The sequence below is a fragment of the Cetorhinus maximus genome, unplaced genomic scaffold (genome assembly GCF_964194155.1).
Source record: "Cetorhinus maximus unplaced genomic scaffold, sCetMax3.hap1.1 HAP1_SCAFFOLD_2236, whole genome shotgun sequence".
NCBI lineage: Eukaryota > Metazoa > Chordata > Chondrichthyes > Lamniformes > Cetorhinidae > Cetorhinus > Cetorhinus maximus.
The window spans coordinates 15,456-31,396 of NW_027598175.1; the positions used below are offsets into that span (position 1 = coordinate 15,456).

Genomic DNA, 15,941 nt, shown 5'->3' on the forward strand with positions numbered 1-15,941 from the left:
TTTGCACTTCCAGGGTCCATATCCCTCTATTCCCATCCTATTCATGTATTTGTCAAGCTGCCTCTTAAACACCACTATCGTACCTGCTCCCACCATCTCCTCTGGCAGCGAATTCCAGACACTCACTACCCTCTGCGTAAAAAACTTGCCCCGCACATCTCCTCTATAGTTTTCTCCTCTCACCTTAAATCTATGTCACCTAGTAATTGACTCTTCCACCCTGGGGAAAAAGCTTCTGACTATCTACTCTGTCCATGCCACTCATAATTTTGTAAACTTCTATCAAGTCACCCCTCAATCTCTGTCGCTCTAGTGAGAACAATCTGAGTTTCTCCAACCTCTCCTCATAGCTAATAACCTCCAGACCAGGCAGCATCCTGGTAAACCTCCTCTTCACCCTCTCCAATGCCTCCATATCCTTCTGGTAATGTGGCGACCAGAATTGCATGCAATATTTCAAGCGTAGCCTAACCAAGGTTCTATACAGCTGCAGCATGACTTCCCAGCTTTTATACTCAATACCCCTGCCAATGAAGGTAAGCATGCCATATGCCTTCCTGACTACCTTATCCACCTGCGTTGCCACTTTCAGTGACTTGTGGACCTGTACACCCAGATTCTCTGCCCGTCAATGCACTTAAGGGTTCTGCCATTTACTGTATAATCCCTGCCTGTGTTAGACCTTCCAAAATGCATTACCTCGCATTTGTCCGGATTAAACTCCATCTGCCATTTCTCCGCCCAAGTCTCCAACAGATCTATATCCCGTTGTATCCTTTGACAATCCTCTTCACTATCTGCAACTCCTCCAATCTTAGTGTTGTCTGCAAACTTACTAATTAGCCCAGTTACATTTTCCTCCAAATTATTTACGTATACCACAAACAGCAAAGGTCCCAGCACTGATCCCTGCGGAACTCCACTAGTCACAGCTCTCCATTCAGAAAAGCACCCTTCCACTGCTACCCTCTGTCTTCTATGACCAAGCCAATTCTGTATCCATCTTGTCAGCTCACCTCTGATCCCGTGCGACTTTACCTTCTGTACCAGTCTGCCATAAGGGACCTTGTCAAAGGCCTTACTGGAATCCATGTATATGAAATCCCGTCCATCGGTGATCATCTTTGTCACTTCCTCGAAAAACTCAATCAAGTTAGTGAGACACGACCTCCCCTTCACAAAACCATGCTGCCTCTCACTAATACGCCCATTTGCTTCCAAATGGTAGTAAATCCTGTCACGAAGAATCTTCTCCAATAATTTCCATACCACTGACGTAAGGCTCACCAGCCTGTAATTTCCTGGATTATCCCTGCTATCCTTCTTAAACAATGGAACAACACTGGCCATTCTCCAGTCCTCTGGGACCTCACCCGTAGCCAGTGAGGATACAAAGATTTCTGTCAAGGCCCCAGCAATCTCCTCCCTTGCCTCCCTCAGTACTCTGGGGTAGATCCCATCTGGCCCTGGGGACTTATCCACCTTAATATTCTTCAAGACGCCTAACACCTCCTCTTTTTTGATCTCAACATGATTCAGGCCTACACACTCTTCCCTAAACAAATTGACCGCTAAGTCCTTCTCTTTGGTGAATACTGATGAAACGTACTCATTTAGTATCTCTCCCATTTCTTCTGGCTCCACATACAGATTCCCACCTCTGTCCCTGAGTGGGCCTACCCTTTCCCTGGCTACCCTCTTGCTTTTTACATATGTATAAAAGGCCTTGGGATTTTCCTTAATCCTGGTTGCCAATGACTTTTCATGACCCCTTTTAGCCCTCCTGACTCCTTGCTTAAGTTTCTCCCTACTTTCTTTATATTCTCCACGGGCTTCATCTGTTCCCAGCCTCCTAGCCCTTATGAATGCTTCCCTTTTCTTTTTGACTAATCTCACAATATCCTTCGTTATCCAAGGTTCCTGAAACTTGCCATGCTTATCCTTCATCCTAGCAGGAACATGCCAGTCCTGAATTCTTATCAACTGACGTTTGAAAGCCCCCCACATGTCAGTTGTTGATTTGCCCTCAAACATCTGCCTCCAGTCTAGATTCCTCAGTTCCTGCCTAATATTGTTATAGGCCTAAGACACTACCCTAAAGAACTCCTGCAGTGATGTCCTGGAGCTGAGATGATTGACCTCCAACAACCACAACCATCTTCCTTTGTGCTAGGTATGACTCCAATCAGTGGAGAGTTTTCCCCCTGATTCCCATTGACTCCAGTTTTGCTAGGGCTCCTTGATGCCACACTCGGTCAAATGCTGCCTTGATATCAAGGGCAGTCACTCTCACCTCACCTCGGGAGTTCATGTTTGGATCAAGGCTGTAATGAGGTCAGGAGCTTAGTGTCCCTGGCAGAACCCAAACTGAGCGTCAGTACCATTCGTGCCACACAAGTGCCAGGCAATGACCATCTCCAACAAGAGAGAATCTAACCATCACCCCTTGACATTCAATGGCATTACCATCACTGAATCCCCCACTATCAAAATCCTGGGTGTTACCATTGACCAGAAACTGAACTGGACTAGCCATATAAATACTGTGGCTACAAGAGCAGGTCAGAGGCTGGGAATCCTGCAACAAGTAAATCACCTCCTGACTCCCCAAAGCCTGTCCACCATCTACAAGGCACAAGTCAGGAGTGTGATGGAATACTCCCCACTTGCCTGGATGAGTGCAGCTCCCACAACACTCAAGTAACTCGACACCATCCAGGACAAAGCAGCCCGCTTGATTGGCACCCCGTCCACAAACATTCACTCCCTCCACCACCGACGCATAGTAGCAGCAGTGTGTACCATCTACAAGATGCACTGCAGGAATTCACCAAGGCTCCTTAGACAGCACCTTCCAAACCCACGACCGCTACCATCTAGAAGGACAAGGGCAGCAGACACATGGGAATACCACCAGCTGGACATTCCCCTCCAAGCCATTCCCCATCCTGACTTGGAAATATATCACCGTTCCTTCACTGTCGCTGGGTCAAAATCCAGGAACTCCCTCCCCAACAGCACTGTGGGTGTACCTACACCACATGGACTGCAGCGGTTCAAGAAGTCAGCTCACCACCACCTTCTCAACGGCAATTAGGGATAAGCAATAAATGCTGGCCCAGCCAGCCCACATCGTGAAATAATTTAAAAAAATACTTGACACTAATCTGCCCAAGTCCAGGTCTTGCTGCATATGGACACAGACTGCTTCAGTATCTGAGGATTTGCAAATGGTACTGAACACTGTGCAACATCCCTACTTCTGACCTTATGATGGAAGGAAGGTCATTGATGAAGCAGCTAAAGATGGTTGGGCCAAGGACACTACCCTGAGGAACTCCTGCAGTGATGTCCTGGAACTTTTTTTTTCATTTGTTGATGGGATGTGGGCATCACTGGCTAGGCCAGCATTTATTGCCCATCCCTAATTGTTCAACCACATTGCTGTGGGTCTGGAGTCACATGTAGGCCAGACCAGGTAAGGACAGCAGATTTCCTTCCCTAAAGGACATTAAGTGAACCAGATGGGCTTTTAAAACAATTGGCAATGGTTTCATGGTCATTATTAGACTTTTAATTCCAGATTTTTATTGAATTCAAATTCCACCATCTGCTGTGGTGGGATTTGAACCCTGGTCCCCAGAGGATTACCCTGGGTCTCTGGATTACCAGCCCAGTGACAATACCACTATGCCACCACCTCCCCAAGATTAACCTCCAACAATCAGGAAGAACATGAATAGATAGTCTAAAACAAAGGGTGCTATTCTAAAGGAGGTGCAGGAACAGAGAGAGACCATGGTATATATATGCATAATTGATTAGAGCTGGCAGAACAGTTGAGAAAGCAGTTACTAAAACATACAGTATTCTAGGCTTTACTAATAGGGGCATAGAGTACAAGAGCAAGGAGGTTATAAAAGCAAAATACTGCGGATGGTGGAAATCTGAAATAAAAACAGAAAATGCTGGAGCTCTGACAGCATCTGTGGAGAGAGAAACAGAGATAATGTTTCGAGTCTGTCTGACTCTTCTGCACTAAAGAGAAGTATAAATGTGACGTATTTTATATTGTTTAAGAGGGGGCGGAACAGGTGGAGCTGAATAGAAGATGCACCAATCCGGGCCCCTCCCCCTGCACCAATCCAGGCCCCTCCCCCTCCCCCTGCATCAATCCGGGCCCCTCCCCCTGCACCAATCCAGGCCCCTCCCCCTGCACCAATCCGGGCCCCTCCCCCTGCACCAATCCAGGCCCCTCCCCCTGCACCAATCCGGGCCCCTCCCCCTGCACCAATCCGGGCCCCTCCCCCTGTGCTGCACCAATCCGGGCCCCTCCCCCTGTGCTGCACCAATACGGGCCCCTCCCCCTGCACCAATCCGGGCCCCTCCCCCTGCACCAATCCAGGCCCCTCCCCCTGTGCTGCACCAATCCGGGCCCCTCCCCCTGTGCTGCACCAATACGGGCCCCTCCCCCTGCACCAATCCGGGCCCCTCCCCCTGTGCTGCACCAATCCGGGCCCATCCCCCTGTACCAATCCGGGCCCCTCCCCCTGCACCAATCTGGGCCCCTCCCCCTGCACCAATCCGGGCCCCTCCCCCTGCACCAATCCGGGCCCCTCCCCCTGCACCAATCCGGGCCCCTCCCCCTGCACCAATCCGGGCCCCTCCCCCTGCACCAATCCAGGCCCCTCCCCCTGCACCAGTCCAGGCCCCTCCCCCTGCACCAATCCGGGCCCCTCCCCCTGCACCAATCCAGGCCCCTCCCCCTGCACCAATCTGGGCCCCTCCCCCTGTGCTGCACCAATCCAGGCCCCTCCCCCTGCACCAATCTGGGCCCCTCCCCCTGTGCTGCACCAATCCGGGCCCCTCCTTTCTCCCTGTTCTCATTGGCTACAGTGTTGTAATGCCCTGTTCCCATTGGTTCTAGTGGATTCCTCCCTACAATGGATTTGGCTCAATCGAGGATTCGCTGGGAAATTGTCTGTCGCTCATCCCCAAAGCGCCAAAGAAAGATCTCCTCAAACTGCTGCAAAATGACAAGGTCATCCTGCGATATGAGGCTAAGATGGTAAGAAGGTCAAAGAGGAAGAGGGGGAAAATGGGAGTGGGTTGCAGTGGGAGAGGTACAGGAGAGGGATAGCACAGGGGGAGCGGGGACACAGAGGAGGCACAGGGGAGTAAATGGGGCACGGGAGAGGGGATAGAGGAGTAGGGGGGCACAGGAGAGGGGAGAGGGTATAGAGGAGGAGGGGGGCACAGGAGAGGGGAGAGGGTATAGAGGAGGAGGGGGCACAGGAGAGGGGAGAGGGTATAGAGGAGGAGGGGGCACAGGAGAGGGGAGAGGGTATAGAGGAGGAGTGGGCACAGGAGAGGGGAGAGGGTATAGAGGAGGAGGGGGCACAGGAGAGGGGAGAGGGTATAGAGGAGGAGTGGGCACAGGAGAGGGGCCCATAAGGGAGGAGATGGGGCACAGGAGAGGGGAGAGGGTATAGAGGAGGAGGGGGGCACAGGAGACGGGGCTATAAGGGAAGAGATGGGTGCAGGAGAGAGGGGAGGAGTGGGATACAGGAAGGATTAGGTTGTGAAATCAGGTGAAATGCCAGGTGCTGTTGTTAAAGCCTCTCCTCTCTCTCGACTGTAGGAATCCAGGAACCCTGAAGACTGGAATCGGCGGTTTGTCCTCAGCTTCTATGTGGCCACTGACGAGATCAGCATCTTTGAACCTCCACTTCGCAACTCCGGGAGAATAGGAGGCAAAGTTTTATCAAAGATAAGGATTCCCAAACCAGGAAGCAATGTAGAAAGCCCAGAATTTTACACAGCTAAGGACCTGGCCATCTGCTCAGTTGTTGAAGGTACAAATCATCAGGAGAATAATTCCCAAGAAGTCAGCATTACCCAGGACTCCCAGCAAATCCTGACCTATGGCCTGGAGAGTGTTTGTCTGAGCCAGAGACAGAATGGTCTCAGCATCCTCATAATGATCATTCTCCCACTAAGCATGGTGGCCATTCTCCCTTCTCTCTCTCTCTCTCTCTCTCTCTCTCACTCTCTCTTTCTCTCTCTCGACTTGGTGACTATTTTCTCTCTCTCGCTCTCTGGTCACCATCCTCCTATTTCTATATTCACTTGCATGTGGCACTGAGAGTAATCTGGAGATTACTACTTTTGAGATCTTGCCAATTTTCTATCCAGCTGGTTAAATTCTGACTGTGGGACCACCCTAATCTTCCAATATGTACGAGCTCACATTTATCTGTGTTGAACTGCAGTCCTGTCACATCCAGTCGTGAATGGTGGTGGATAATTAAACAACTTACTGGAGGAGGAGGCTCCACAAATACCCCCATCCTGAATGATGGGGGAGCCCAGCACATCAGTGCAAAAGATAAGGCTGAAGGATTTGCAACAATCTTCAGCCAGAAGTGCTGAGTGGATGATCCATCTCGGCCTCCTCTAGAGGTCCCCAGCATCACAGATGCCAGTCTTCAGCTAATCTGATTCACTCCACATGATATCAAGAAATGGCTGAAGGCACTGGATACTGCAAAGGCTATGGGCCCTGACAATATTCCGGCAATAGAACTGAAGTCTTGTGCTCCAGAACTTGCCCCGTCCCTAGCCAAGCTGTTCTAGTACAGTTACAACACTGGCATCTACCCGGCTATGGGGAAAATTGCCCAGGTATGTCCTGTACACAAAAAGCAGGACAAATCCAACCTGGTCAATTACCGCCCCAACTCTCCACCATCAGAAAAGCGATGGTAGGGATCATCAACAATGCTATCAAGTGGCACTTACTTGGCAATAGCCTGCTCATTGATGCTCAGTTTGGGTTTCGCCAGGGCCACACAGCTCCTGACTTCATTACAGACACACACACACTCACACAGACAAACACATTCACACACACACAGACTTAGCTAAAAGAAGGCAGGAATTGGCAGCTCAACATTCCTGGTTATAGGGTATTCAGACGAGATAGAGAGGGGGTTGGAGAGGAGGGGGGGTCGAAATATTGATCATTGAATTATACATACAATGAGGAGAGATGATATCTTGGAAGGATCATCAAATAAGGCCATATGGGTAGAAGTAAAACCACAAAAAGGGGCAAACACACTGTTGGGGGTGTGCTATAGGCCCCCAAACAGTCAGGGAGAGATAGAGGATCAAATATGTAATCAAATTTCAGAGAAGTGTAAGAATAATAAGGCAGTAATAGTCGGGGATTTTAACTGAGATAGTTTTAGTGTGCAAGGGAGGGAGCAAAATTCTTAAATTGCATCCAGGAGAACCATTTTAGCCAGTATGTAGAAAGCCCAACAAGGGAGGGGGCAGTTCTGGGCCTAATATTCAGAAATGAGCCCGGGCAGGTGGAAAGTGAATCAGTAGGGGAGCATTTTGGAGATAGTGACCATAACTCAGTTAGATTTAGGATAGTTATGGAAAAGGATAAGGTTGGGACAGGAATAAAAGTTCTAAACTGGGGAAAGGCTAATTTTACTGAGATGAGATACGATTTGGCCCAAGTGGACTGGGAGCAGCTATTTGCAGATAAAACTGTGTCAGAGCAGTGGGGGCATTCAAGGAGGAAGTAGCGGGGGTACAGGGCAAATATGTTCCCGTAAAGACAAAGTGGGGGGGACCAAGTCCGGAGAACCCTGGATGTCAAGGGACATAAAGATCAGGATTAAGAAAAAAAGAGAAGATTACGGCAGATACCGAGGGCTCAATACAGTAGAGTCCCTAGAGGAGTATAAAAAGTGCAGGGGGAACTTAAAAAGGGAATTAGGAAAGCTAAGAGAGTGCATGAGAAAGCATTGGTGGGTAGAATAAAGTAAAACCCACAGGGGTTTTTTAAATATAGATAAAGAGCAAGAGAACAACTAGGGAAAGAGGAGGGCCAATTAGGGACCATAGAGGAAATCTGTGTGTGGACCCGGAAGACGTGGGTACAGTCCTCAATGAATACTTTGCATCAGTCTTCACAATGGAAAAGGGTGACGCAGGTATAGACATCAGGGTGGAGGACTGTGAAATATTAGAGGAAATTAACATAGAGAGAGAGGAGGTATTAGCGGGTTTAGCGGCCTTAAAAGTGGATAAATCCGCAAGCCTGGATGAGGTGTATCCCAGGCTGTTGAGGGAGGCAAGGGAAGAGATATCAGGGGCCCAGGCAGTAATTTTCAAATCCTCTCTGGCCACAGGTGAGGTGCCAGAGGACTGGAGAGCTGCTAACATTGTCCCATTATTAAAAAAGAGAGGAAGGGACAGGCCAGGAAATTACAGGCCAGTCAGTCTGACCTCAGTGGTGGGGAAGTTACTAGAAAGAATTCTGAGGGACAGAATATATCTGCACTTGGAAAGATACGGATTAATCAGGGATAGTCAGCATGGATTTGTTAAGGGAAGGTCGTGTTTAACAAATTTGATTGAATTATTTGAGGAGGTAACCAGGAATGCTGATGAGGGTAATGCATTTGATGTGGTCTACATGGACTTTAGCAAGGCTTTTGATAAAGTCCCTCATGGCAGACTGGTCAAGAAAGTAAGAGCCCATAGTATCCAAGGCAAAGTGGCACATTGATCCAAAATTGGCCGAGAGTCAGGAAGCAGAGGGTGATGGTAGAGGGATGTTTCTGTGACTTGACGCCTGTTTCCAGTGGGGTTCTGCAGGGCTCGGTGCTGGGGTCCCTTGCTGTTTGTAGTTTACATAAATGATTTGGACTTAAATGTAGGGGGTATGATCAAGAAGTTCACGGATGACAAGAAAATTGGTAGGATGGTAAATAGTGAGGAGGATAGCCATAAACTGCAGGAGGATATCAATGGACTGGTCAGGTGGGCAGAGCAGTGGCAAATGGAATTCAACCCAGAAAAGTGTGAGGTAATGTACTTGGGGAGGGCTAACAAGGCAAGGGATTACACTATGAATGGTAGGACCCTGGAAAGTACTGAAGGTCAGAGGGACCTTGGTGTGCATATCCACAGATCCCTGAAGATAGCAGGGCAGGTAGACAAGGTGGTTAAGAAGAAATACAGGATACTTGCCTTTATTAGCCGAGGCATAGAATACAAGAGCAGGAAGGCTATGCTGGAACTGTATAAAACACTGGTGAGGCCACAGCTGGAGTACTGTGTGCAGTTCTGGTCACCACATTATAGGAAGGATGTGATTGCACTGGAGAGGGTGCAGAGGAGATTTACCAGGATGCTGCCTGGGCTGGAGGGTCTGAGCTATGAGGAAAGATTGGATAGACTGGGGTTCTTTTCCTTGGAGCAACGAAGGTTGAGAGGGGACCTGATAGAGGTGTATAAGATTATGAGGGGCATAGATAGGGTAGATAGGAAGGCACTTTTTCCATTAGTAGAGGGGTCAATAACCAGGGGGCAGAGATTTAAGGTAAGAGGTGGAAGGCTAAGAGGGGAGTTGAGAAATTTTTTCACCCAGAGGGTGTTGGGAGTCAGGAACTCACTGCCTGAAAGGGCGGTTGTGTCAGAAACTCTCATAACATTTAAGAAGTATTTAGATATTCACTTGCGTTATCATAGCCTCCAGGGCTATGGGCCAAGAGCTGGAAAATGGGATTAGTGTAGTCAGATCTTTGTTGACTGGCATGGACATAATGGGCTGAATGGCCTCCTTCTGTGCTGTAAATGTCTATATGTCTATTTATATGGTGGCCTGTGGCTAGTTTGCATCTGTCTTTACTGAGGAAGAAGATGCTCCTCAGGCCATGGTGACAGAGGAGGTAATTCAGACACTTGAAGTGTTTAAAATGAGTAAGACGGAGGTATTGGATAGGCTGTCGGCTTAGTGTTGAGGTGCATCCAAGGATTCTGAGGGAAGTGAGCGTGGAAATTGTGGAGGCACTGGCCACAATTTTTCAGTTTTCCTTAAACTCAGGGCTGGTGCCAGAGGACTGGAGAATTGTAAATGTTACACCCTTGTTCAAAAAAGGGTGTAAGGATAAGCCCAGCAACTACAGGCTAGTTAGTTTAACTTTGGTGGTGGGGAAACTTCTAGAAACAATAATTCAGGACAAAATTAATAGTCACATGGACAAATCTGGGTTAATTAAGGAAAGCCAGCATGGATTTGTCAAGGGAAAACCATGTTTAACTAACTCACTGGAGTTTATTTGAAGAGGTAACAGAAAAGGTCGATGAGGGTAATGCTGTTGATGTGGTGTACATGGACTTTCAAAAGGCATTTGATACAGTGTCACACAACAGACTTGTGAGAAAAGTTATTGCTCATGGAGTAAAAGGGACAGTAGTAACATGGATACGGAATTGGCTGAGTGACAGGAAACAGAGAGTCGTGATTAATGGATGTTTCTTGGGCTGGAGGGAGGTTTGTAGTCGAGTTTTCCAGGGTCAGTATTGGGACCCTTGCTTTTCATATATTAATGACCTAGATCTTGGCGTGCAGGGGACAATTTCAAAATTTGTGGATGATAAGAAACTGGGAAGCATCGTGAACTGTGAGGAGGATAGTGTAGGAGTTCAAGAGGACATAGACAAGTTGGTGGAGTGGGCAGATAGGTGGCAGATGAAGTTCAATGCGGAGAATTGTGAAGTGATTCATTTTGGTAGGAAGAACATGGAGAGACAAGGGGCGGAAATTTATTGCCCTGTCACAGCAGGACTGGGGCCATAAAATGTGGTGAAGCTGTTCAAAAGGCCATTGACTTCGGCAGGACTGGAAAATCCAGCTGACAGGAGGGGTCGTAAAATTCCGTCCATCGAAAATAAAGGGAAAACTCTAAATGTGTGCAGGAGCAGACAGACCTGGGTGTAGATGTGCATAGATCATTGAAGGTGGCAGGACAGTTAGAGAGAGCAGTTAATAAAGCAAATAGTATCCTGGGCTTTATTAATAGAGGCATAGAGTACAAGAGCGGGGAGGTTAAGTTGAACTTGTATAAGACACTAGTTCAGCCTCAGCTGGAGTTTGTGTCCAGTTCTGGGTGCTGCACTTTAGGAAGGATGTGAAGGCATTGGAGAGAGTACAGAAAAGATTCACAAGAATGGTTCCAGGGGTGAGGAACTTCAATTACGAAGATAGATTGGAGAAGTTGGTACTGTTCTCCTTGGGGAAGAGAAGGCTAAGGGGAGATTTGACAGAGGTGTTCAAAATCATGAGGGGTCTGGACAGAGTAGATAGGGAGAAACTGTTCCCACTCATGAAAGGATCGAGAACCAGAGGGCTCAGATTCAGAGTGAGTAGTAAAATAAGCAAAAGCAGTATTAGAAATTAGAAATAGTATTAGATCCAAGGAAAAGGCATACAAATTGGCCTGAAAAAACAACAGACCTGAGGATTGAGAGCACTTTAGAATTCAGCAAAGGAGGACTAAGGGATTGATTAAGAAGGGGAAAATAGAGTATGAGAGTAAGCTTGCAGGGAACATAAAAACTGACTATAAACAAAAAACTACTGTGGATGCTGGAAATCCAAAACAAAAACAGAATTACCTGGAAAAACTCAGCAGGTCTGGCAGCATCGGCGGAGAGGAAAAGAGTTGACATTTCGAGTCCTCACGACCCTTCAGCAGAACTGATCCGCCGATGCTGCCAGACCTGCTGAGTTTTTCCAGATAAAAACTGACTAAAAGTTTCTACAGGTATGTGAAGAGAAAAAGATTGATGAAGACAAATGTAGGTCCCTTACAGTCATAAACAGGGGAATTTATAATGTGGAACAAAGAAATGGCTGACCAACTAAATACATACTTTGGTTCTGTTTTCACAAAGGAGGACACTAATAACATACCAGAAATGTTGGGGAACACAGGGTTTAGTGAGAGGGAGGGACTGAAAGAAATCAGTATTAGTAGGGAAATGGTGTTGGGGAAATTGATGGGATTGAAGGCCGATAAATCCCCAGGGCCTGATAATCTATATCCGAGAGTACTTTGCATTGGTGGTCATCTTCCGAGATTCTATAGACTCTGGAACAGTTCCTACAGATTGGAGGGTAGCTAATGTAACCCCACTATATAAAAAGGGAGGTAGAGAGAAAACAGGGAATTATAGACCAGTCAGCCTGACGTCGGTAGTGAGGAAAATTCAAGAGTTCATTATAAAAGATTTAATAGCTGAGCACTTGGAAAACAGTGGCAGAATCGGACAGAGTCAGCATAGATTTTCAAAGGGAAATCATGCTTGACAAATCTACTGGAATTTTTCGAGAATGTAACTAGTAGAGTTGATGAGGGGGAGCCAGTGGATGTGGTTTATTTGGATTTTCAGAAGGCTTTCGACAAAGTCCCACATAAGAGATTAACGTGTAAAATTAAAGCGCATGGGATTGGGGGTAGTGTATTGAGATGGATAGAAAACTGGTTGGCAGACAGGAAACAAAGAGTAGGAATAAACGGGTCTTTTTCCGAATGACAGGCAGTGGACTTTATTTCCAGAGGGATAGAATTAAAGAGTAGAGAAGTTATGCATCAAACCTTGTTTCAACTATACTTATATAACACTATGTGCAGTTCTGGTCACCATATTATGAAAAGGTGGAGGCACTGGAGAGGGTGTGGAGAAGATTTACAAGGATGATATTAGAAACGTGTGGGTGTACAGGTCTGGAGAGGATTGACAGGCTGGGTTTCTTCTCTCTTGAAAAAAAGAAAGAAGAGGGGTGACCTCATCGAGGTCTTTAAAATGAATGGTTTTGATAGTGTGGATACAGAGAGAATGTTTCCTCTTATGGGCATGAACATAACTAGAGGCCATTAATATAAGATAGTCACCAAAAAATCCAAATGTGAATTCAGAAGAAAATTCTACATCCAAAAAGTGATAAAAATATTGAACTTGTTACCACGGGGAATGGATGAAGTGAATGGTTTTAGATGCATTTAAGGGGAAACTAGACAAGCAGGTGAGGGAGAAGGGAACAGATGGCTATGATGGTAAATTTGGATAAGAAAAGATGGGAGGAGGCTCAAGTGGAGTATAAACACTGACATGAACTACTTGGGCTGAAATGGCCTGTACTTGGGCTGAATGCTGTACATTCTGTTATCCTATGTAAGTAGTTCAGTTCCAATACATTTGCCCCAATCATTACCTCCAGCCTCTTTTGTGTAAGCTCCACTTCTCACTCCAGTCCTAGGTTGCCGGTTCGTCATCACTGATGCTGACGAGTATGTTTACAATTACCTGGAAGCAAATGCTGCAGAATTCCCCAGCGAGACTCGGACCTTATTCCACCAGAAAGCCCAGGAAAGGAAGACACAAATGGCCCGGGAGGCTCTGAAGACCCAACAGAAGGCGATGGAGCAGAAAGCTCGGTCAGTCATCCTTTCGTTCTTCATTTACACACGAACATATGGACATGGAACAGGAGTAGGCCACTCGGCCCCTCGAGCCTGCTCCGTCATTCAATAAGATCGTGGCTGATCTGAATGTAACCTGAACCCCACATTCCTACCCACCCCCGATAACCTTTCACCCCCTTGTTAATCGAGAATCTATCCAGCTCTGCCTTAAACATATTCAGACTCTGCTTCCACTGTCTTTCGGAAGACGAGAGTTCCAAAGATTCACAACCCTCAGAGAGAAAAAAATTCTCATCTCTGTCAGAAACGAGTGACCCCTTATGTTTAAACAGTGACCCCTAGTTCGAGATTCTCCCACAAGAGGAAACATCCTCTCCACATCCACCCTGTCCAGTTCCAGTTGAATTTTCTCCTGCTCTGATATACTTGCTCCAGCACCTTGAGCACATCAGCTTTCATCAAGTTTTGATGGAACATGAGGCTGACCTCATTCAATTCCCACATTTATCCGACTGGGAATAATTGGGTCTTTTTCCGGGTGGTAGGCGGTGACTAGTGGGGTACCACAGGGATCAGTACTTGGGTCCTAGCCATTCACGATATTTATAAATGACTTGGATGAGGGAACCAAATGCAACATTTCCCAGTTTCTAAAACTGGGTGGGGTTGTGAGGATGCAAGGAGGCTTCAGGGTGATTTAGACAAGTTGTGTGTGGGGGCAAACACATGGCAGATGCAGTATAACGTGGATAAATGTGAAGTTATACGCTTCTGTGTGAAAAACAGACAGGCTGGGTATTAAATGGTGATATATTAGGAATGTGGATGTACAAAGGGATCTGAGTGTCCTGTACACCAGTCAATGAAAGTAAATAGGCAAGCAATTAGGAAGGCAAATGGTATGTTGGCCTTCATTGCAAGAGGATTTGTGTTCAGAAGTAGGGATATCTTACTGCAGTTACACAAGGCCTTGGTGAGACCACACCTGGAGTAGTGTGTGCAGTTTTGGTCCCTACCTAAGAAAGGGTCTACTTGCCATAGAGGAAGTGCAGTGAAGGTTCACTAGGCTGATATCAGGGATGGCAGGACTGTTGTATGAGGAGAGATTGGTTCGACTGGGCCTGTCTTCACTAGAGTTTAGAAGAATGAGAGGGGATCTGATTGAAACATATAAAATTCTAACAGGGCTAGACAGACTGGATGCAGGGAGGGTGTTACCCCTGGTTGGGGAGTCTAGAACCAGGGGCCACAGTCTCAGGATACGGGGCAGGCCATTTAGGACTGAGATGAGAAAACATTTCTTCACTCAGAGGGTGGTCAACCTGTGGAATTCTCTATCACAGAGAAGGCTGTGGAGGCCGGGTCACTGAGTATATTCAAGAAAGAAATTGATAATTTTTTGGATATTAGGGGCAACAAGGGATATGGAGAGAAAGCGGGAATATGGCGTTGAGATAGAGGATCAGCCATGATCATACTGAATGGCGGAGCAGGCTCAAAGGGCCGAATGGCCTACTCCTGCTCCTAGTTTCTATGTAATCCATGGCCTCCAGGCCATTGTGACTGGACAACCTGTGTGTTTGACTCACCTGCAGAGCCTGAGTCAGAGCTGCTACCCAGCTTGAGGTAACAGCGCGGCAATGCCTCAGTGGCTGAATAGTCAGCAGCTGGACTGCAGGTTGGATACAGTAACCGATTAGACTCCAGCAGTAATCCTCTGTCCATCGAGTCCCCAGCGTTTGGCTGTGCCCCCTCGGCTACTCCCATTGCTGCCGGTAATAAGCCCGACAACCTCACCGCTAGAAATCAGTCCCTTCCCCCACCCAAGGGGATTAATTACCCCCTTCTTGCAGATTGATCCCCTCCCCCCACCCCCAGAGTTTAGCACTGGGGTGGGGGAGGCGAATCAGGCCCCATCCCCACCCCAGCCCAGAAATCAGTCCCCATCCAACCCCCCGGAGATCAATCCCCCTCCCCCGCCTCCCAGAGATTGATCCCTCCCCACCACCGCTAACCAACCCCCTGTCTAACTGCTAATGTTCATTTCTGTTTCTCCAGCTCTGTGTCGTTTAGTGACCCTGCTCCTGCGGAGATGAGTAGCGAGGACTGTTTATCGGTGCCAGTAGAATGTAGACAGTTCCTTGACTCCAGTCCAGAATCACAGTCCAAGGGAGAAATCTGTCCACCAGGATCTCAGCAAGATATCCATACGCCGCAGTATCAGGGAGATACCAGTCCCAGGGAGGTATCTGATAACCACAGTACCCAAGTACCACAGTGTGCTCTCACAGGACCCGAAGATCAACGTATATACAAGAATTTTAAATGTTAATGTTAAACAGAAAAACATTGATCTTCCTAATTAGGAGCACAATGCAATCTCAATAAAGTAATATTTGAAACACTTTCTGTAGACTGTTTGACAGTGATTGCCGATTCTCCCTCATTCACTAATGTCGTGTCTCAGCCCCTGTGGGTTTCAACAATCACCGTGCGCTCAACCTCCTTCCCAAGCAGTCAGACAACTGACCTGTCCAGTGCAGGGGTCCCAATCTCTGCTTAAGGATTCATGGTATTGAAGCTCTCCCCAGAGTAAACCCCTTCCCCAGAGTGTCTCAAGGACAAGCCTGAATGATCAGAGACAAA

At 47.4% G+C, this 15,941-nt stretch overlaps 1 protein-coding gene across 1 annotated transcript in view; it reads left to right on the forward strand.

Moving 5' to 3' along the window:
* Nucleotides 1-15,704, forward strand: part of efhc1 (EF-hand domain (C-terminal) containing 1) — a gene marked incomplete at its 5' end in the record, with an annotated part of 30,597 nt that extends 14,893 nt beyond the window's left edge. Inside the window, 4 exons of the mRNA XM_078537347.1 lie at nt 4,928-5,068; nt 5,642-5,855; nt 13,124-13,307; nt 15,354-15,704. Of these exons, the coding sequence (XP_078393473.1) occupies nt 4,928-5,068; nt 5,642-5,855; nt 13,124-13,307; nt 15,354-15,627 (813 nt within the window). The remainder of the gene's footprint in view (nt 1-4,927; nt 5,069-5,641; nt 5,856-13,123; nt 13,308-15,353) is intronic.
* Nucleotides 15,705-15,941: the final 237 nt, after the last annotated feature.